The 23,109-nt window shown below is 44.4% G+C and overlaps 2 protein-coding genes across 3 annotated transcripts in view; one reads left to right on the forward strand and one right to left on the reverse strand.

Annotated features, from left to right (window-relative positions):
• LOC129751602 (bromodomain and WD repeat-containing protein 3-like) overlaps positions 1-8,739 on the forward strand; it is a 40,027-nt gene extending 31,288 nt beyond the window's left edge. Inside the window, exons 5-11 of the mRNA XM_055747200.1 lie at positions 492-3,725; positions 3,790-4,049; positions 4,111-4,251; positions 4,326-4,447; positions 4,517-4,668; positions 5,293-7,512; positions 7,602-8,739. Coding sequence (XP_055603175.1) covers positions 492-3,725; positions 3,790-4,049; positions 4,111-4,251; positions 4,326-4,447; positions 4,517-4,668; positions 5,293-7,512; positions 7,602-7,946 — 6,474 coding nt within the window. The 3' untranslated portion in view covers positions 7,947-8,739. The remainder of the gene's footprint in view (positions 1-491; positions 3,726-3,789; positions 4,050-4,110; positions 4,252-4,325; positions 4,448-4,516; positions 4,669-5,292; positions 7,513-7,601) is intronic.
• Positions 8,740-9,715: 976 nt separating this feature from the next.
• LOC129754795 (zinc finger FYVE domain-containing protein 1-like) overlaps positions 9,716-23,109 on the reverse strand; it is a 36,458-nt gene continuing 23,064 nt past the window's right edge. Inside the window, exons 2-6 of one of the 2 annotated variants that reach the window (XM_055751038.1) lie at positions 18,568-19,886; positions 11,421-11,619; positions 11,135-11,354; positions 10,762-10,863; positions 9,716-10,691 (exon numbers count right to left, since the gene is read on the reverse strand). In XM_055751038.1, the coding sequence (XP_055607013.1) occupies positions 10,243-10,691; positions 10,762-10,863; positions 11,135-11,354; positions 11,421-11,619; positions 18,568-19,886 (2,289 nt within the window). In that variant the 3' untranslated portion in view covers positions 9,716-10,242. Of the gene's footprint in view, positions 10,692-10,761; positions 10,906-11,134; positions 11,355-11,420; positions 11,620-18,567; positions 19,887-23,109 lie in introns of both variants that reach the window. The other variant, XM_055751037.1, reaches the window with a different exon arrangement.

The following is a 23,109-nucleotide window of genomic DNA, read 5'->3' on the forward strand; positions in this document are numbered from 1 at the left end:
TTATCAAATGGCGCTTTGCTCTGTAGATGTATTCAAGTCATCTTTGACCAATCGATGCATAGAAGTATTCGAGATATTCGCTCCTTTAGCCAGCCTTCGGATTGATCCCAGTGGATTCAGCTTCACTTTCGTCTTGACCGATTCTATCACTTTAACAGTGCGTGCAGATTGTGGCCTTCCACTACACAGGCTTCGTGGACATGGTCCATCAAGGAGAGAAGGTATCACGCGGAAAACAATCGCTAGATGGCACCCTACAGCCGCCGCAATTTGCTTATAAGATTTTTGGGCGGTTTAATGAAATTATTATACATACTACTGAAGTAGCTACTCGAACATATCTTCTTCAATGATAATGAGAGGGGTAGACTAAGAACCAATAATGGTCTCCAATAATGGTTGAAGCAGATTAGCAACAAAGAAAAAATCTCTCGAAAATCTCCAATTTTCCAAAACCGAATCACTTACTCCATACATTTCTCCCGTTTTAGGAAAGGAAATACCCACACATCGGACCGCACCATCTGCTGGAGATATGCACCCGCATTGGGCCCATCCTGGACCGGGAGTTGGCACCGGCTGTGCCGGGAGTGCAATCGTTGCTTGCCGCCGGTCGCCAGAGCGTGTTGCGCACCAAGGAAAGCGTAACGCGTCCTCCGCAGCTGGTGGATTACTGCACCCGGATACATCATATGCCGCTGGCCGATGCGGTCCATCGGAACAACACCCACAACATCGTGAAGGTGCTGTACGGGCGGCAAAGTGCTGGACCGCTGGTTCGCCGCCAAGCAATCCCAAGTTCGTTCTACTCGAAACAGAACCTGCAGCGGCGTACTTTGGGTCACCTGTCGGCCGTTTATTGTGTGTTGTTTGATCGTTCGGGAAAGTACATCATTACCGGGGCCGATGACCTGCTGGTTAAGCTGTGGAGTGCAATCGACGGACGATTACTGGCCACTTTTCGTGGTGCTTCTGCTGAGATAACGGACATTGCCATCAATTTGGACAACACTATGTTGGCAGCGGGATCATTGGATCGGATGCTGCGAGTGTGGGATTTACAGTACGGAGGCCCGATTGCTGTTCTATCCGGGCACACGGGTATGATTACTTCGGTGAATTTTTGTCCATCGCCAAGAGCAGATTTGCGATTCCTGGTGACGACCAGCACGGATGGGTCCGTCGCATTCTGGGATTACACCAACCGAGGCGGAAAACCAAGCTTTAACACCAAGCCGGTGATGTACCACGAGAAGCTTCGTCCAGGACAGGCGCAGATGATTTGTGCATCATTTTCACCTGGTGGAATATTCCTAGCAGCAGGTTCTGCCGACCATCACGTTCGAGTTTATCTGATGTCAGAGGATGGTCCGAAACGAATTTTGGAAACAGAATCCCACTCCGATACGGTTGATTCTATTCAATGGGCCCACAATGGGTTGAAGTTTATTTCCGGCAGCAAAGACGGAACGGCACTTCTGTGGCACTTTGAATCCCAGCAGTGGAAATCGACTCGACTAAACATGACTGATCGCTTACTGTCCTGTCCGGCCCCAGGGGAAGAAAACAGCAAACCCAAAGTAACGATGGTGTCCTGGGATAATACCGACAACTGGGTAATAACAGCGGTGAACGACTACACAATCAAAGTCTGGAACGCCCATACCGGAAAGCTGCATAAGGTTTTAAGAGGACACACTAACGAAATTTATGTTCTCGAATCGCACCAGAAAGATTCCGGGGTGCTGCTATCCGCTGGACATGATGGTCAATTATATATTTGGGACATCGTACAAGGCGTTTCGCTAGCTAATTTCCTCAATCACATCGAAGGCCAGGGCGATGGCGGTATATTCGATGCCAAGTGGTCTCCAGATGGAACGATGATAGCAGCAACGGATTCACATGGGCATATTTTGATGTTCGGTTATGGATCGGGCCACGAGAGGTTGAAGCAAATGCCAAAAGAGCTGTTTTTCCACACCGATTACAGACCTTTGATAAGAGATGTATCTCACCATGTCATGGATGAACAGACACAAACTATGCCTCATTTGATGCCACCCCCATTCTTGGTAGACATCGATGGAAATCCTTATCCTCCTTCAATGCAACGGTTAGTTCCTGGTCGTGAAAATTGTCCCTCGGATCAGCTGGTACCAAATATCGGCATCGGTAATGAAGGGGAACCTGCACAGGAAGGAGCTTATTCAAACATCGATAGAATGATTGAGGCTCTAGCTAATCGACAAGTAGGACCGGATGGCGGAGATCCCGCTCCAGATTCAAACAACGAAAGAGAAAACAGAAATGGAATGTTAGATGACCAACAGAATGATCCTAACAGAGTAAATGGACGACTTCCACAGGGTGTTCAACGATATAGTGCCGGTAACTGGCATCGCGACGGATCGTACAAGTTCCATCGGAGACAGTATGTACGACCCATGAGACATTCAGATCTTCAATATTTGAAGCAAAGAATTTACGCTTCTGGTCTGCAAGAACACGAGCAGTATCGACGCGAAATGCGCCGCCGTCCTCTGATGATCAATACCTCGAACAATAGTAGCTCTATGGGCAGTCAAGCTAACAGACGATCAGGTGGCCGCAACGGATCAAATGCGCGTCCAGTGCGTCGATCGCAAGCCAATGGAGACGCAAATGGTAGACAGCCAGCCTATCGAACGAGAGCCGTGAGAGACAATGAACCAGCTGCAGATGAGCCACCGGAACAACCGGAAACGTCAACTTCAGAAACAAGCAACAGCGACGATTCCACGGCAATTGAAGAAGAATTGGATCTATCAGGTTCCTCAAGTACTGATTCCGACAGCTCGGACTATTCCGATTGGGTATCTCACGAACCGGGTCGTAATCTGGAGCCGCCAAAGAGATCGAAAAGAAAACATGTTCAGCGACGTACATATTCACCGCCCGAAATCGAGCAACCTGGACCTAGCACAGGTCGTCGGCAAAAAGTCCGCAAAATACCGATCACACGCGACGGAGAAATACCGGAACCGTATCGTCCTCCGGAATGGTTGAGCGAAGTTATCCCGCGCAAAGCGCCATACTATCCGCAAATGGGCGACGAAGTAGTTTACTTCCGGCAAGGACATGCTCGGTATTTGGAAGCCGTCCGAACTAAAAACGTTTACAGCTTGAGCAACAAATGTGAACCCTGGAGTTCAATGGACCTGAGGGATCATGAAATTTGTAAAGTCATCGGTATTAAATACGAGATACGTCCTCCACGTTTGTGCTGCCTTAAGCTGGGCATAATGAGTTCGGAGGGAACTCAAACGGGACGCTCGTTCGTTATCAAGTATCACGACATGCCGGATGTTTTAGATTTTCTGGTATTGAAACAAACATTCGATACGTCAGTGAGTCGGAATTGGGGCCCGGGAGATCGATTCCGCTGTATGATCGAAGATGTCTGGTGGTTGGGCCAGATCGAATCTCACAATCAACTTTCGCCGGATTTCCCTGATTCGTTGTTCATGTGTTTCCGGGTGCGCTGGGACAATGGCGAGTACGAACTTATGAGCCCGTGGGATTTGGAACCGGTGGATGAAAATCGCCTGCCGGCTGAAGTTGGTGGCGCCATTCCGGTGCTGCCCGAGGAGCTGCGAGCCATGCTGTACCAACCGAAGGCTGAGGAATGGCCTCGGGGAGACCGGGATGCATCCTGTCGGCGAATAATTGCAGGATTGGAACAGGTTTGATTTAAAATATTTTTTGACATGCTATATAATATTTTAATAAACTCATTTTCTGCTATAGGTCATGGGGTTGGCTATCGCTGACCTCTTCCTGGCACCGGTCGATCTTAACATCTATCCGGAGTACGCATTCGTGGTGGAGTATCCGATCGATTTGAATACCATTAAGGCGCGTTTTGAGAATCACTTCTATCGGAGGATAACATCGGCCCAGTTTGACGTCCGGTATCTGGCTACCAATGCGGAAAAGTTCAACGAATCTCACAGCAATATCGTCAAACATGCGCGTATAATAACGGACCTTTGCTTGAGAATTCTCGGGTAAGAATGAAAAAAAATTACCGGAAAGAAATTTGTTTGCTATATCTTTTTTTCATAACAGAGAACGCAACGAAGTCGATGTTCCGGCAGTATACCATCAGCTGGTGGATACCTATATATCGTCTGATTCCGATAGCGAAAGCCCTCGGCCAGGGCCTTCTACCAGTAACAATAATCGCAGACGTCCGGCTGGTTCCCGAAGGTATGTTGATATCAAATGATCTCTTTTCATTAAAGATTGATTTTTTTTTAACCGTTGGTTATTTCGCGTTGCAGATCTCGTCGATTGGTTCCGGAGGGTGACTGGCGTGTGGATTGTCGGGAGCTGCTGGAAATGATTTGGCAAGGGGATGATTCGGAACCGTTCCGTGAACCGGTTGACACCATTCAACATCCAGGTACTTTGGTTTTACTTGGTTACCATTAGTTTTGTATTGTTTTGATAACTTAAATTCAACCCGTTTCAGACTATTTGCAAATCGTTGACACGCCGATGGACTTGAGAACTATCAAGGAAGATTTGCTGGGTGGCAACTACGAATCGCCGTTGGATTTTGCAAAGGATATGAAATTGATTTTCCAGAATTCGCGGAACTACAACACAAACAAACGCTCTAGGGTATGTTTTACTAGTTACTAGTTTTATTTTGTTGAAGTTTCTTATTTTTGAGAAAACTTTAAAGACATTTTTGGAGAGTTATACTAAATGACATCAAGTCAAACAACGTTCTGTAAAACGGTATTGGTGGATTTCAAAAAATTGTTTCATTCCTATCTTGATCTCCATATTCCAAGTGGTTTTCAATATTTTTGCCTTATATTTTGTTTCATTTCTCTATCCATGCATCTCGTTTTTTGACAACAATAAAACACATCAATAATATATTCCAAAAAAAAAAATTAAAAAATTGTTTCAAACTCATATTGAAATAATATCGATTGTCTATGATATAGGAAAACGTTTTGGTAAGAGAAGATCAGCCTATTTTTATTGTCTTTTTAAACTAATCTATGTTTGCATGAATTACACCTTTTAATTCGATGCCGCCGCAAAGGCTAGAAATAAAATTTAATTTAAAGTGTACTAAAAAGTTAGTTCAACTTTCAATTGAAAATTTTTTTCAAACCATTCAACAACTCAATTCAGAAAAAACAAATATTGCAACGGCAGAGTATTTTTCTTTTCATTTACCCTTCATGTGACAGTTTTAGTAATAACGTTAATTTCATTTTTTTTTTCTAGATATATTCAATGACGCTGCGTTTGAGTACGTTGTTTGAGGCACACATCAAAGCCATTATCTACAACTGGAAGTCGGCTAGAAGGAGAGCAAGTAAAGCGAATGCTGCTAAGAAAGCCTCCGGCGGGCAGGGCCCAAGCGGTAGTGGAACAGGAGGAGCCGGTGGATCCGGATCGGCACCGAAGAGTCGTCGGGATGATCGGAGTCGTGGAGCGGGTAGTAGTGGTGCAGGTCCATCCTCTTCACGCCGCCCGCCTCCTAGTCTCAATTCGAGTGGGTCATCGTCGAGAACGCCCCATTCGGATTATGACGATGACGACGACGATGATGACGATGAAAGTCCACCGAAGCGACCAACTCGTAATGGGACAACCATGAGCTCACGGCGAGTTCAGCAGCAGCAGCCGGGTGGTAGTTCGAATGGCGTTACGTCTAGTAGTAATACGGTGGCCCATGATGCTCAACCAGGTCCAAGCCGTAGTCGAGTGATTCCATCGAGTTCGATGGGTGGTCCTTCGTCATCAGGGCGAGTAACGAGAAGATCTCAGGATGATGAGGCTACCGTGAGCAGTGCGGAAACTGACACTTCTAGCGATTCTAGTGATAGTAGTGACGACAGTCGAGGAGTGCCTGTTTCGTATCTCAGAAATTATGATTCAGGGGATATTTATGATCCTTACAAAAAGAATAAAAGGAGAAAAAAGACAAAATCAAAGAAGTCTGACAAACAATCGAGCTCTAAGAAAGGTGTAGTTAGTTCATCTACAACTAAAAACAAACCACCTTCTGGAGGAAGTAGCAGTACACCACACGTAACGAGAAATGAGAGAGGCCAGTATACTAGGCTTCCGCATCAGCAGGTACAAAATCAACGGAACGGTAATGTTGCGGCTGGTTTGGCAGAGCCAGGTCCGTCGAGAATGGTGAATCGTATAAATCAAGGAAGTAACAGCAGAACAACTAATGAAAACAATCGTGATCACGACAAGCCAAAGATTGCAACTGGAGGCACCGGTGGAAGAACGTTAAGAAGCACACGAAGCACCACCACAGGAACAGACAGTGATGCTGAGGATGCTGGTGAAGGATCCAGCACAGGACGCAGACCTCCGAAACGACAGCATCGAATCGAATCCGATCACAGTTATCATATGGCCAGACCAAAAACATCTCGAATAATTTCCGATACAGACAATGACGATCGTTCACCTCGATCGACCCGAGGTAATGCACGCAGAGCACAAGCGGAATGGGGCAGAAGTGATGACAGTTTACTAACGCCAGATGATGATGAACGACCATCAAATTCGCAAACCTCTAGCAGAAGGATGAGGCCGCGAAATCGTATTTCAGATCCTGAGCAAAGTCCGGAAGAAACAAGTAACATCAGCAAGCGAGGTTCCACCCAACGAGCTGCGGCAGCCAGGGCACGAAATTGGCAGGTTAGCGAGAGTGACAATGATCCAAATGGATTGGCGCAATCTCCTGAAGTACCGAGTACAAGTTCCTCCCCACCTTCACGGACGCGTGTCGTCCGAACCAATGGTTCATCAGCGCCCGCTGTTCCTAAATCCCCGAGCAAACCGGAAAACCGTTCAACCAGTAGACGATTGAGAAATCTGTCCAACAGCGATACCTCTGCTACGCCGCCACCACATACTGTTGATCACAATTACGGTGAACCTTCTTCGCGTAGAACCCGTCTTCAGCCATCACGTCGGCAAAGGCCAGCGGCCGAAAGTGCCGATCACACAACCCCTTCGGAACACACTGAAGAAGCTAGCGATGATGATGATGCGCCGCTAAGACCAAGAACAACCACTACTCAGATTAGTTCCCGGCTCAGGAGCAAAAAGACTCCTTCCCCGACAAAGCGGAAAAAACCATCCACTACTTCAGACGATGAGGTTCAAGACGATTCCGACGAAGAGTTCATCGGAGACGCCGAAGAAGCCGATTCGGACGAAGAGGCCACGGTAGAGAGCACCGATGACGATGATTCGGACGATGACAATACTCCTTTGCGCATGATGTCATCGTCGTCGACGGCTGCTGCTAAAAGCAGAAGAAACCGATCTCAACAACAGCAGGCAGCAACCGCCATCAGCAGAAGACGACCACCGGTTCCAGCTGTTTCTACGGTTGCTTCATCCTCGAGACCCGCCAACATCAGCAGTAGACTGCGGCAGCGGGACAGAGTTTCGTCCGAGGAGGAGTTTGGCGTAAGTATAAGGAAACCCCAAATTGTTTTCCACTTTTCATTCGTAATCAACAAGTGAAACAGAAAATAATGAAATCAATTCATCCACAGAGCCCCGGTCCGTCTACGATGCGCAATAGCCGCAACCTGAAGCGGCCTCACTACAACGAGGACAGCGATGAGGACGACCACAACCACGGCGGTAGTACACGTTCACGGCCAAAGCGACCCGCCATCGATCGATCGCAACCATCAACGACACACCACCAGGCAGCCGTTCACCATCCGTCATCGCCCACGACGCGAAGTAGAAGTGACGCATTGATGAGCAATGGCGAGGACGAGAGTGGCTCAACTGAGAACAGCACCGAGGATAACGAAGCCCTGACGAGTGTGAGCAGTCGCGGTCGCGTTCGACGAATCAATCCCAAAGCGCGGAAAATCTTCCGCGATTAGTAATGTGCTACACAATAGAGATCGGTTGATCGGTCGTTTTTCTGCCAGCGCTGTGTTGTGTAAAGTTTAGTAGTGTCCTTTGTAAAAAATCATTCTTGTTTCTTAGTTTTGTAAGCTCAAACTTCCTTTACCCTAACACACAGACAAATACACACATACACTCACACGAAACTCCTATTGTTAGATTTTAGTCAAGAGCAAAACATAAAAATGAATGTTAGCAGAAATATATGCATTCATTCGAATACTGCCACTTTTACAAACGGACGGTAATCAGCTCGCGTGGTTTCCGCCTATCCGTTCTTTAGATCACATGAAAGCGCGTTTCCTTTAATTTGTATTATTTATATCCACTTTCTACGAATAAATCAGAGAAAAATTAGAAAAACTACAAATATAAACGATCAGAATCCGGAATGTTTTCAGAACACAACGGAAAAGCATTGTCGCCAAACAATTTACAGCTGAAATCACCATATAAGCTCCCGTTTCACCCAGACATTAATGTGTTGGCTTTGCTAAGCGGTACAAATTTGCAAATATGTGTTGAAAAGACTGATCGTATCCAATACAGCAGAATTCTTAAGTTAATTTTCTGGTTTGTCAAGCGCTTTTCTAAAGATTCAACAACTTCTTACTATCGCTTACTAACAACAACGCCGGTTTGCTTAATCACCAATCGAGCTGAGAACTAACTTGGTAACACCCCGCGCCCGCCCACTTCCTTTTTATTAGTTCAGTATAAATAAGACAGCAGCAACTAACGTTTTGTAAAATAGAAAAAAAAAAAACAGCAAAAACCGTGATTCATTATTGTAATGTTAAGGAACAAAAAATGGAAAATAAACAACAGAACACAAATTCAAATTTAAACAAAATTAGTGTAAGCAAAACTTAATTCTATAATTGGAGAAAAAAAACACAAGCAGAAAAACTATTATTGATTGTGTTTAGTTTTGTTTAGTTTAGTCAGCAAGTCAAAGTTGTCGGAGTGTGAACAAAGGTTAGAATAAAATAAAATTTATTTATAAATGAAACATGTTTTGCAGCATTATTTTTTGGGAAAGAATGCCGCTTTATCCGAAATTGATCAAATTATTATGCTAACAAAAAATCCTGTTTAATTCACGAAAACAGTGATAATTGCATGAAACCGTGTAAAAAACTTTTGAAATTTGACTGGTACCTGCTCTGAAACTTAAGATATGAAACCTTTGACTCGAAACCTGAGACATGAATCCGGCAACCTGCGGCCTGAAATCTGAGACCTGACATTTCCTATAAATAGGTTGCAGGATTTATGCCTCAGACATGATACCTGACGCTTGAGAGAAGAGAGATCTGTTACATAAAACCTTAGACCTGATTCCTAGGACTTCAGACCTGAGTGTGACATAAGACACGATACAAACGTCTTGAGACCTTAGCTATGACACAAAAACAGGAGACGTGATGACTGTATTGTTTTAACCCAGCACACATTCTAACAAAATGAAATCCTTCCGGTTGCTCTCTGAGGATGACCTTGTCGTTGAGTCGACCTTGCAGAAATGCTGTGACCACGTCCATTTGGGTCATATCGAGATCAATCTTTATCATCTTTTTTTTTTTATCATCAGATGCCTTTTATGGTAGAGTTCAAGATCTTCAAGGTTCAACTTTGTTGGGTTTCCTTCAAGATTCAGCAAGCATATAGGGATTTTCGAAGCCATTAAACGTAACCAGCGTTCTAAAAAAATATGGAAATCGTTTTATTGCTAGAATCAAATAAACTAGAATCAACAATATCTGGCGATAGATAGGGCTAATGGTTATAGCTAAAGTATTATTTTTGCTACTAAATCCTAAAGTTGTATGTGTTGTTTTTTGTTTCTTTTGTTAATACGTATGTACTCATTATGTTTATTTCTGTGCCTTTTTTTCTCAATTTGTTAAATTTTGAATATAGGAATCTCACATGTCAGTCGTCAATCAGTTCAAATTTCGTTCTCGTACAACAAAATTAATTGTATGGTCCAATCCAAAGAAAGCGCACGTTTTGGCTCGCTTTTGTATTGTGCTTCGAAACTAGAAAAAAAATACGTTAAACAATACCAATTTTAAATCAACTATCACAATCATCCTGGTTTCTCACTCCCTCGGTCACACACGGAGAGCATAAATATATATTATCATTTTTTGTTTTCTCTGTACTCTGTGGCATCGAAACTAGAAAGTTAAAAAGCACTGCTTTTTAGACGCACTTTAAATTCAACACGGTGTTATCTTCTTAACAGCTACTACAACGGAAATAGATCTATTCTTCCTTTGTGAAATAGCACTGGTTGCAGACGCGCGTATCGCTCAACCAGCCACGCTCCGGAACCGGTCGACGGTGTTTGGAACAGGTGGCACAGATCGCATTGCCACAGGCCCGGCAGTGATGTCTTCGTCGATCGATGGCACCAGCACCAGAAGACGTCGACGGGGTTGGTGACGAGTTCCCAACCGAAGCACCTTTGTTAGAACCTCCTCTTGTGCCGTTGTTCATTGCTGGAGAGCTTTTCGGCGAGTCCTTTCCGTTGGACATCGTTGTCGAAGAAGCATGTCGGTTGGTGGTTTTCCCATTGATTGTTGGTCCAGCCGGAACCAATGGAGTGTTGTTGATTTCCTCCGAACAACCGAACACCATCTCGCAGATGTGACAGGTCGGTGCCTCGGCATCCGGTACCCAGTATGAGGGACGAGCTGTGTCTTTAATGATTTCTGGAATGGAAATGGAAGAGTTAATTTTGCTATGGAGTCTTTTCATGGCAACAATTTACGGTCGACCTACCTTTAGGGTACTCGAGAACTGCCCCAATGTTGCTCAGCGTGTTGATGACAACTTCACCGCATCTTCGTGCTATAACGTTCGCTTCCGTTTCACCGGAGTTGCCTGTAGAAGACGTCAAAATCTCTGGTTCAGTTTCAGGGAAAACTGCCATCATTAGACAGAGAGTGAGAATTTCGCGAAAGGCGGTTTGGGCAAAATTCAATTTTCAAATTGGAAGCCAATTTTCGTTGATTGATTTGTTGGATTGTTGTTGAAGGAGAATGGTTGGTTTTGGGTTGAACGGACAGGAGAACATCGAATAAAAGAAAAAAAGAAACACGCCACAATGTAGTTCACCTCAGTTAACCAATGATCAAAGAGTAAGCAATCCTACCTGGCGCGATTCCTCCGTTGTGATGGTCTCGGTCCGCTCTTTGTGCTCTGGTCAGCTGGTCGCGACACTCGTTACACACCCGTACCGGATCTTTCCATCCCCGGTTTGGGACCGGCATCTTGTGCTTCGAACAGGCATTGCAAAATCCATCTCCACAGCTGCGACAGTGATGTTTCCCTAGATTCAGCCGCTCAAAGTTGCGAGTACAACCTTTGCAGTGCTAGAAAAAACGGATGAATCATTAGACACCTTATAACTCCAACAGCATACTTCACAGGTTTCTTACGATGATTTCGCTGTCCGGACGCCAATAATCGGGTCGTATAGCATCGGTAACCAATGCCATGATCGATTTGGTCGGCTGAGCGGCTATGGTGGCAACGGCATCGGTCAGGAAGGATACCCCGTCCAGAACCATTTGAGCCGAGTGGGCGGGCTTCCGCATCTGTAAACCGCCATCGTTCCAAACGTGAACGATTTGCGGGCTAGCAAAAAAAAATAATCGAAGATTAGCCTAATGAACACTTTTTTTTTACAATAAACGTATCAGAGACCAAGTGGATGGAGGTCAGGGGCATTAGAGATGGCAGCAATAAATTCCCACCCTGAGTTCAGAAAAGGAGGTTTATGTAGAAGCCCCGGGTCCGATCGCACCCCTCAGCTGATATAAGTACAATAGGCCGATTCACGGTAGATATACACTATCAGTATTGGAAATATCTAGGTATTTTATTATTTATTTTATTTGGGAGCTAACTCATTCTATTAAATTTGGTTATACAGTTCAAAGTTTTTAAGAAATCGTAAGATAGCTATTTCTTTTACAGGCTCGTTACTAAGAGTACCGCAAATATTTAAAGTGAAGGACACAAGTGCCGAAGGTTTCCTGCATACTCACATCGGGAAGTTCGAGGATAGGCGAGCAAACAGAAAAGTCCTTGGCTGTTTCTCATCCAAGTCCGTACAACAGCAGCAGACCCGGGTGCCATGCCACATCTTCAATCGCACCGATCATCCCACAAGGTTTTGTGACGACTCTGTCAAGCTTTGCCTAATCTTCGCAGATGTCGCTAGGAAGTACCAGCATCTGGAAGCGTTACCTGTCTGCGACTACCGCTGCAATACTGCACATACTCTAATTGGAGTCTGCACGTCTACGCTCCTTTGAAATCACGTATTGGGGCCCCTTGTGAGTGGATCCCGGTTCGAAATCATCTGGGTTGGAAAGTGTACGGGTCACAAAACATTTTTCTGGCCACCATGACATGAGCCCAGCAGATCGCGAGTTGCTTGAGCTGCTGCCTAGTCAATATATGCTGGAAGAAGCCGGAATCGTAGTTGCAGTTTTGCCAGAATCCTCGGACGACTGTCGTGCTCGTGACCTGTTGGAAAGAAACCTCCGTACGAATTGGCCAACGCTTTGAGACAGTGCTGCTGTAGGGGGGATAACAACCCTCAATTACCCGACAGTTATCCGATGGCTGTGAAGCGGCTGAAAGCTGGAGATCGAAAGTTGTCAAAGAATCCGGAGCTGAAGACAAAGGTATCCAAACAAACTACCGAGAGAAGTGGACCTCCCAGGATTAAGAGTACGCTGCTGCTGATGCTAAGGTCTGGTACCTTCTCTTAAACGTGGTCTGTTCAGTCCGACAAGCGGACTGAGAATAGACCCGAGAGTACCGCACCGAGAGATCACGACGGCTGCTCTCATTGGAAGCGAGATGGAATGTTCTAGGCGGTTCCATCTGGCGCGAGCACGTGCTTGTGTGCTTGCTCGTCAGCCTATTTAAGGGCGCATTCTTCAATGCGCCTCGAGTCAGTCGATATCAAACCCCCAAACCGTCCAGATGGACGGAGTGTAAATAGTGTGAATAGTTAAAGTAGAGAAATAAAATAGTATAGAAAGTCAAGAAAGAGTGTCTTGATCTTCTTCGCTGCTTCGTTCCGTCGCCTTGCTCCCGGCTCCAGCTGCCACAATCGGCTCTTTTCAGAGCCCTTCCCATCTGAAAGAGTTTGGATCTCGGTCAACCAGGCGATCGAGATCCCCCCGAGCCTTGGCCGCCAGGCAGCGTCATAAGGACCTGCCTCCGCTGATGGGAAAACCATGCGTGGTTGTCTCTTTAGGTCCAATCCCACGAGGGGAGCGGACCATCAATGGTAGTTTCCCAAGCGCTCACACCGACCTGGCCTTGGCCTCCAGGCAGACAGTCTACGGACCTGCCTCCACTGTTTGGCAACCACCAGGGGTTGTCAAAGCCCAATCCCAGAAGGGGAAAGGGCAGGCAGTGGTAGTTTTGCCAAGGCCCCCCGTTACAGTCCTTTGGCTTTTCATGGCCACAACATGGTCCTTAATCCAAAAAAACCAAACAAGGTTCACCTCGTGTGGGACGCGGCGGCCATAGTCAACAAAATTTCCCATAAATGAGGTGAAGGGAAATATGATTAATTTCACTACTGTGTCGTAAGTATTACGAAATGTTGTCTATTGAATCATTTTAAATAATCAACACTGTCTTTAGGCGGGCCTTGTAGAAGGCGAACTGGGTCACATTGTTTGGGCAGAAAGTTAAGGAAACGATCTTTCGATTCTCGTGGTCGTAGTTTTTGAGATACTGAAGGCGAGTTAGATAGAGTTAATAGAGGGACAACTGAGCCATATTGTTCGAAAAAAGTCAAGAAAGAAAGAAATTTATTGTATTTAAGATGTACAATCTACCAAAACTTTCCTTTATTTCATAAATCCAATCTTTTTAGTTTGAGCTACGGCTAACAATCGAAGTTGCTTCGAAAGCGGTTTTTCCTCGTCCGAATAGTGTGCTTCCACACACTTGGAAGCCAGATAACTGTTAACACTATAGCAATCGCCTCGTTCCTGGGGTAACACAACTTGTTATTTTTTCCTAACAATTCAGTCCCATACTGTACATCGTAGAAGTAAGACGTAATAAAATATTACTCTTTTTGTAAGTCGTCTTGCCTGTTTCTTGTCCCCAAGATCAATTGTTTATGGGCACAAAGGATCTGCCGTACGGAACTATCCAATTTCATGGGAAAGCGGATAAATATGGAAACTGGAGTTACCCTGTCAAGCTATTTTTGGAAGCGGCAGGAGTATCCGAAGTTCTGATTGTTGATCTTCCAGATTTGCAGGCGGAGAGAACCAAATTTCTGGAAAAGGATCGCAGAGGGAAAAATTTGTTAGTGAGCTGCCTGTCTAACGACTGTCTGGAGGTCGTTCAAGGCAAAACGACGACTAAGTTTATGTGGGAAAGTTTGGGAGCAACCTATGCCAAGAAATCGGTGAGCAGTTAAACTCTTATTCGGAAGCAGCTAGGGAGGCTTCAGATGAAGAGTGAAACCGATATGAGAAGCCACTTCACCGAGTTTGATGATCTGGTGCGGAAGCTGAAGATGGCTGGTGCTACACTTGTCCAGGCAGGTTTGGTATCACAGTTATTCTTGACCTTGTCAGACTCGTATGACCCGTTTGTAACTGCTCTGGAGAATGTTCTTGAAGAGGGTTCAAAACAAAACATTCAAGTCTAACTACGGGGTTCTCAAGGCTCTTATCACTCTTCTTCGGAAAACGTCCCTCGAAACGTCAAAGTCAAAAGGCTCCGAGAAACGGTTGAACGATCTTATTGCACCAATGAGGGCGCTGTTAGCTCCGTGATTGTTCATTCGAAAGGGAATGTACAATTGAAAGGGAATGTACAATCCTGATTTCTAAAACTACGGGGCGTACAATAAGCGGAATAGCCTCCAGTAGCGTGGGACAATCGTTTCGCGATGTCAGGAGGTCGGCAACGATTGAGGCACGTGTTGCTTGTCTGCGAGAGTATCGATATTTATGAGGTGGCATCGATTTTCGTAGCTAGGCAAGCGAAAAGGGTCTTGCCAGTTCAGGTGTCTAAGGGCATATCGCAAGAATCGCCGCTGAATGGCCTCGAGCCGATCGACACCGTTCTGGTAGTAGGGACACCAGACAGCTAATGCGTATTCAAGGATGGAACCAACAATGCTACAGTATGAGCAATGGTAGAAGTTTTTCAGGCAATACACGTCCTTGAAGTCCTTAGCCACTCTAAAAATGAAACCGAGACTTCTGGATGCTTTGTCAATCACGTAGTTGGTGTGTGCCTTGAATTCCAGGCGCAGATCGAAGATTACGCCAAGATCGTTAACGTGGTTCACACGTGAGTACTTCGCAATTAAAGGCTGCCGCTTACGAGAAAAGCAGATGACTGCACATTTGCTGCGGTTTTAATTAATGGCAGGCAGTTAATGTCGCACCAATCAGCGAAGAGTTCGAATTGACATTGCAGAAAATTTATGTCGTCGTGGTCGTTTATGGTGTAAAATAGTTTTAGGTCATCAGCATAGCAAAGTTTGGGGACGTCAAGGAGTGACAACACGTCGTTGAAATTCATTAGGAAAATAATCGGTCCTAGATGGCTGCCTTGGGGCACACCGGAGGTGGCTGGGAACTGCCTGGAAAAGGTGTCACCCGTTCGAACAATCAGTTTACGACCAGTTGTAAATGTAAAAGTAACTGCGGAACCAACCAAGTAGAGTACCACAGAAAAAACGAAAAAAAAGCGAACACAAACACATACAGGATCTCAATAAAACATGATGTTTCCTCGAAGAGATTCCTTTTTCTTAACTCTAAGCGTACAGAGGATTTGATCTTACAAATGCTACAACCACCAACCCACCGAAAGTGTACTATGTATACCCCCTGGCTTAGAAGACTTGAAGGCTATCCTTTACGTCACGGGCGGCGGCAGAATTCTAATCGTTCGAGTTTTCCGATGGCAATCTCATGGTTCACCTTGTCGAATTCAGCGGAGAGATCGGTATAGATTGCTTCAGTTTGAGATTTGGCAGCAACACTTTCATGCACAAAAGAAGTGAACGTAAGCAAGTACTTGTCGTAGAGCGTTTGGGCATGAATCGGAGATGTTATTTTTGCAGGACGTGAAAAAGGAATCCAAGAACACCAATTCAAATAGTTTGGCAATCGAACAAAGGCAGAGATTTCACGGTAATTGTTAACATTTGTTGAAAAGCCCAATGGCGAAACGTTCCTGTCAGCCCTTGCTAAATGTTCTGGGGATGTTGAAGCTTAAGTGAAGATACTGGAAAATTTTTGGGGAAGAGATCGCAGATATCATTATAAGAGTTCGCCGTAATGCCGTCCAGAAACATGTTTGAAGGTATACCAGGTTCTTTCCGCTGACTTTTTACGTGTTTCCAAAACGATTTTGGCAAGACTTGAGGTTACGTTGTACGTGACGTAGGTAGTTATAGTAACAACGTTCACTGTTTTTTTTTATAAACAGAGTTAAGTTTACGATATATCCTTAGTGTAGGATGGTTTTTGCTTCTTGTAGTTTCGAAGAGCACACCCTTTTGCTGTCTTCAGTTGTCGCAGTTCAGTTGTGATCAAGGGGATTCGCATATTTCCGCCGCTAGAGCGTTTTGGAACGTGGCGATCGATGACATAATCCAGAATGTGTGAGAAGGTATCAGCGGCAGCCTGGAGATTTAATAGATCAAGCTCAGATACCCAATCGATAGTGGCCAGAATGTGAGAGATGTCGTCGAAGTTAGCGTTTTTAAAGTCGAGGTCGCTGTTTTTTCTACTGTAGCCCTCAGCCTAGTTACTTCAAGTGATGCCAATAGAGCAGGGTGATGTGGGACTACTTTAACATGCAGTGCCGGAGCGAGTTCGATGATCGGTAAACGGGATCCATCATTGGCAAAGCAGAAGTCCAGCGTACGACCGTAATCGTTCACCACGCCGTTGATCTGGGGCAAGGTCGCTGCTCTCAGGGAGTCCAAAATGATGTTTGAGGCGCCGAAAAATTAGAGCGTACAGGGTCTGGGTACAGAAAGTTGCCTTGGTTGGAGCACCACTTCAAACCGGGCATATTGAAGTCGCCAATGACAAGTAAAGTAAGTCATCTTCTGGAGCGCAGAAGGAACTAGCTTCGAAGATGCAGCGAGAAAACGACTCAGCGAGGGCAACATCTCTTGAGCGATCGGGTGGCAGGTACAGTACACATACATACAATATTCTGTCTACAAGATCAATGCGAATCCACACAAGTTCCAGATCGCACCAGGAATTATTGTCGATTAGCTGCGCTGGGAGATTCGACTTCACGGAAAGTAGCACCCCGCCTCCACTGGACTTTTTGCTGTTACGGTCACAGCGGAACACTGCGTAATCAGGGCCGAAGATCTGACTTGATAGTGTGCGGTCATTCAGCCATGTTTCCGTGAAGGCAATGATGCCATAGCAGGAACACGAAGTTGAGAGCAGGTAGTCGGTCAGGCAGGAATTAATACCCCCGACTTTCTGGTAGTAAAGTGTTATGGAATCTAAAGGACCCGGAGCGGATCTGAAGAGACGTGCGTTTGCGGGACATAAGCAAGATTCAACGGAAAAATGTCACGGATGTGGTCGTCGTGGTCATGTCAAAAGGAATTGTCCTCAATCACAAACCAGTGAGACCGTGAAGAATTCTGTTAGTTTTTTGGCAGATGCGACTCGTAACGGGCGGAGTAGGGCCCGAAAAATCGTATTCAAATTGGACTCTGGTTTCAGTGACCACCTGGTGTGTGATGACAGTGTGTTCTCGTCACTTCGTAGACTGGACATTCCAGTTGAAATCAATGTTGGGAAGGTTGGTAGTACCGATCGGTACTAGCGATGTACGTGAAAATGAGCAGGAATCAGAGGAAGCTGAAGGCGTCTGGCGCTCCCTCTGCACTTAACTGGACAGAAGCGCCGCAGGTGCAGACTTGATGAGGATGACTGGTTAGTGGCTGTATGCGATGAGTTGGGCATTGTCGGAATAGTCATTCAGGCCTGTTTCGGTTGAAATATAACATCTTAATCTAACAAACCACCTCTAAATAGATGGTAAGATACCACAGTGTTTCTATAAGAGTTTCATAAGATTTTATGGAAGGTCTTTTTTTGCAGATACTCCTAAGCTTTGAAAGTACCTACATCTGGTATCAAGGAAAGTCAAGAAATTCCAATTTTGAACAAAAGTTAATAATCAAACGCACTTTTTTCCGCGAGAAGTTCGGGATTACATACGTGTATTCAAACCGTTAAATTAAATCTTTCAAAGATAACATATATGAGAGTAGAACGGCTGTCATTAATGAGGTCTCCTAAGATAGTTCTACCAAAAACTAATAGTTCTACCACGACGCAGTTGCAGTAACTCGGTAACTTCTAAAGGTACTGTTCTTTCATAGGTGCTTGTGACTGAACTTTTCTCTTCGACCACAAGAATGGAAATCTCGTAATCAGTTTCATGAGGTAAGTAGGTACCTAGTTGAATAGATCCAATCTACAACCCTCCCACACCAAGAGTGATAACACTGCAAGAAAGGGTATTCGTACTCACCTCACCGCATCCTGCTCCGGTGACTTGTTGCCGTACCAGTGCTGCCGGGCCCGATAGATCTCGCCACAGTAGGGACACTCGATGACCGAGCCGCTCCAGAAGTACTTGGTCATCCCCATCCAGGACGAATCGTTAGTCGTTTGCGTCGTGACGTTGACGATGACTTGGCGCCCGTTGATATTGCACTTCTTGCACAGGTACACTTTGTTCTCGTACTGGTGCTGATATGTGCAAGACCCATTGTGTCGGTGATCCTCTCGCGAATCCAGATGGCCCATCGAGAGCTGGCAGCGTGATCCACAGGACTTGCAGAAAGTGGTGCACGTAAAGTACTGCTCCGGAAAGGTATGATTCGGTAGCGGGCTAAGTTCGCCGTTGTATTTTTTGTTTAAAATATGCAGCGCCTCGTAGACCACTTTGGGTTGCCGAGGGGATCTTACGGTGGTGTTTCGGATTTCCTTCTCCAATGCCATCTTCAGTGGTTCGTAGTTTGTCGGGGGTCTTGAAGTACGGATTCCAACGTAACGCAACGAACTAAAGGCGGACAATTCCTGCTTCAAATTGGCAAACCTTTCGCGTAGAATGTCTTCTTCCTTCTTGCCATCGTCATCTTCCTTCAACACGTCTGTGTTTTGCGTTTCATGAAATATGATAACGGCCGGCCCTAGAGATTGAGGAGTGTCATTCAAAGCTAACGTTTGAAGAGCATTGGAAAAATATTTGGTAAATGCCTTCGAAGCTGTGCCTAGAAATGTAAACATGTCCGAGTGAAGACGCTCTGATCTTGTCCGGTAGATAATGATATCCGAAATGGCCAATACTTTCAACAGCATTCGTCGTTGCCGGAATTCGTTCTCAGTGGTTCCCAAAAGTCCTTCGGTATCCAAGCAAAGTACATTATTCGGCCTATGGTACGAGGCCCAGATTCCCATCGTGCATGACGTTTGCTCGGCGGAGGTCTTGAAAACCTCTTTGCCTCCGAAAAAAGCGTGATTCAAAGTGTGACTTTTGCCATCGCCTGTGTTTCCAAAAATAGATACCACCTTAATTTTGGCCTCTTGAGAAACCTTCAACTTCTGACAGAATCTCTCAAAGGACTTGATCTGGATGTTTTCTTTTTCATCCATCAGCAGGAAACTTCTGACTTGCTCTCCCCCGAATTCATACCCATTCCGCAGGCTCGTTCCGAAGTTGTTACGATCGGAGTAGTTGCAATCATCATCGCTGTAGATGTCCAAGGAGGTGAACTGGGCCGGGCTAGTTTCCGAGATGACATCCGGCTGCGGAGACAATCCTCCCGACGATCGACGTGTTGCATTCTAGAGGGAGCGATAGAAAGAAACAAGAAAATCTATAAGTTTTGTTTTTGTATTTATAATTAAACCATAGAGATAAGCTGCAGTTGCAAAAACGCGATTTCACTTTGCTTGCGTCACAAAAGAGGGTCTGGTCACGGGCTGACAGATAAGAACAGAATACGGCAAACAATTTTTAATGATGACATTGCAATCGGGAAGAAAACTAGCACACGATGCCGGAACAAAGAATTTTATGGAGAAATTTTTTTTTAACGTTAAGATCAATTAAAAAAAATAAAAACCAGAAGCTTGTACAACAAAAAACGAATTCCTGGAGGTCGAGATAACTTACTTTTTTAACCATTGCAAAGAGAGATTAACCCAGGAAGGATTGAAACAGGACCGATCGAGTTTTCAACTGGAAACATACTGACCCCTCACAAAACGAGGTGTACAATCTGGGCCGCACAAAATAGCTCGATCAAGCTACTGATAGGATGTATGTTGGCAGTGGTGTTCAATATAGTCACATCGATCATGGTTTGATAACAAACTCATGCTTTATTTTGTATTGGGCATCTTTTCTGGTCAGGTCAAGAGTGTTAAAGGGATGAAAGTTGACAAAAATACTGCTCCGTAAAAACTCTATATTTTCGGATGTTAATTATAATTCGATTATCACTTGTTGAAGCGCAGAACTAAAAAGAGGCCAGCTCCTTTAGTCGCTAGTTTATTTAAACTCTCCAACTGTTTTTTGGCTTTTGTTTTGTTCGGCTCAAACGTTAGCGGCCGAACCGACACGCTTAACTTAAAACCATAAATCATGGGTTATAACAACTTCTCCCTTCTTTAGTTCACTTAAACTTTCGTCTTTTAAAATTCAAAAAAAATATCTTATACTACTAAAAAATAAATTTAATTGATTTCAACCAAACATCTTCAAACGTCTTCAATTTTGGTCGGTTTACACCTTCGTTTAGATCTCCGGAGTTCCGGTGGCTCGGCGTTTTCCGGTAACGAACTGCTAGGATGTTTCCTCTTTCGACCAACAGAAATTGGACCATTGTTCTTCTGACATTCGTCAGGAAATCCTTTGAACCCATCGACGTCTTCATCGTCAGACACCGACCTAGCTCCTCCTTCAGTCAAGATGATGTTTGGTCGAATTATGCCATCCCCTTTGGGTGGCTTAATTTGATTCCGGTGAACAAGCCGGAGCCCGTTTCCAGACCAGATCTGAGTCCGAATCCGAATCTGAATTCGATTGGGATGTACGCATCCTGGCCATGAGATCGCTGAGTGCTTTACCAGCCTTGTCTTCCTGTTGAGCATCAACATATTTGATTGCATTCCGCTTCATGTTCTTCATTGCAAAACATTTCCGTGTAGGATGACCAAGAATTCCACAGAATCCGCATTTGATTTTGGAGTAGTCGGGTTTGTTGAATCCACGTCGAGTTTTTCCAGCAGAAGGCCGGTTATCCCCAAAGTTTTCGCGGGAACTGTAACCACCTGGATTTTTATTACATTTTTCCCGATCTCCAGAGTATGGTCTATAACCGAGTCGTTCTCTTACCGGACGCCTTACTGCTCCTCGCACAGCTCCGACTAAACCACCGCTAGGGCCTGGTTGTTCCATAGCTGACGCACAATTTTTTGCCATTTCCCATGTCATGATTATATTTTCTGCCTTTTCAATATTTAATTCTGTTTCGTTTAAAAGACGGAGCCTAAGTTGCTCGTCTTTAATACCTCCCACGATTCTGTCCAATAACAGTTCGTTTTTATCTTCTCCCAATTTGCAGAATTCTGCCTCCATTTTTGGAGATAAAATAAAATCTTCGACCGACTCTCCCTGTTCTTGCGATCTTTTTGTAAATTTGTACCGTAAAACTCTCGCGGGTGGGGTTTTGTCAAAACGACACTTAAGTTTTTCAACCAATTGATCGTAAGTCGCCTCATCTAATTTCCCATTCGGAAACAATAGTTTCAATTGTGAAAATACGTATTGTCCACTAAGGGTGATCAGGTACGCTTTTTTTTGTCATCGGTTGTACCATTAACTATAAAAAAGTACCCCAAACGCTCCACCCAATCAGAAAATGGAGTTCCTTTTCTGTAAGGCTCAATTGTGGCAATTAAAGCATTTGCTGAAGCCATTTTTTTTGTAAAAAATTGAAAAAAAACCCCAAGTGCTCAAAATGATTTGTAAAATTACAAGTATCAATAGAAGAAGATAAAAAAATCAAACAAAACCAATATTTGAAACAAGTCTGACACTCTTACCAAATCCGGGAAAATTACCCGACTCCAGTATTCCACCTTAAAAACCGCTTTCGAAAACTTCGAAGCTGGTACCGCTTTGTATGCCACTCGGAATTTGCCAAGTTCTGTCGAGAATAAAAATCAAAATTAATAACTTTTTATTTTTTCAATTGATTAAGTTTTTTTTTTGTCACTCAACAAAATTATTTTTATTAACTTTTCTTTTATTTCGTTTAAACAATAAGCGACAATAATCGGCACTACTTTGTTAAAATTCAATTCAATTAAAAAAAAAAAACTTTCTTTTTGTTGCACCACTCTAATAGTAATGCTCAAAAGGAACGCGCGGAAAATGAAACACAAAACAATATCTGTTGGCTTGTTTACAATACAATGGCTTCCAGTATTTCACAAAATGGTTTTCGCACTGATCTGTTTGCTGTCGTTTACTTACGGTTTTGATGCCGGAAATCACCGGAATTCCTAGGACGAACTTTTCCGTACCCTGAATCCACTGTTCGCTTAAAATCTGTTCCGAACTTTTCCGGTCACTTTAAGCAAACGAATCACTTACGCTTTCCGCCGGTGTTGAAAATCGTCAACAGAGCAAAAAAAAATTTCCCCAACACTCGTTCGTAGGCAAAACTACTAGTTCAACTAGCACAATTTATCCTCGTCGCCACTAAAAACTCTATATTTTCGGATGTTAATTATAATTCGATTATCACTTGTTGAAGCGCAGAACTAAAAAGAGGCCAGCTCCTTTAGTCGCTAGTTTATTTAAACTCTCCAACTGTTTTTTGGCTTTTGTTTTGTTCGGCTCAAACGTTAGCGGCCGAACCGACACGCTTAACTTAAAACCATAAATCATGGGTTATAACACTCCGGAGAGAAAAACTTATCAATGATCAAGATTAATATTACTAAATAATGTTTCGATGAGACTGTTTGTATGAAAGAGGTCCGTAAAAGGGGCTTC

This window comes from Uranotaenia lowii, chromosome 3 (assembly GCF_029784155.1).
Source record: "Uranotaenia lowii strain MFRU-FL chromosome 3, ASM2978415v1, whole genome shotgun sequence".
Lineage (NCBI taxonomy): Eukaryota > Metazoa > Arthropoda > Insecta > Diptera > Culicidae > Uranotaenia > Uranotaenia lowii.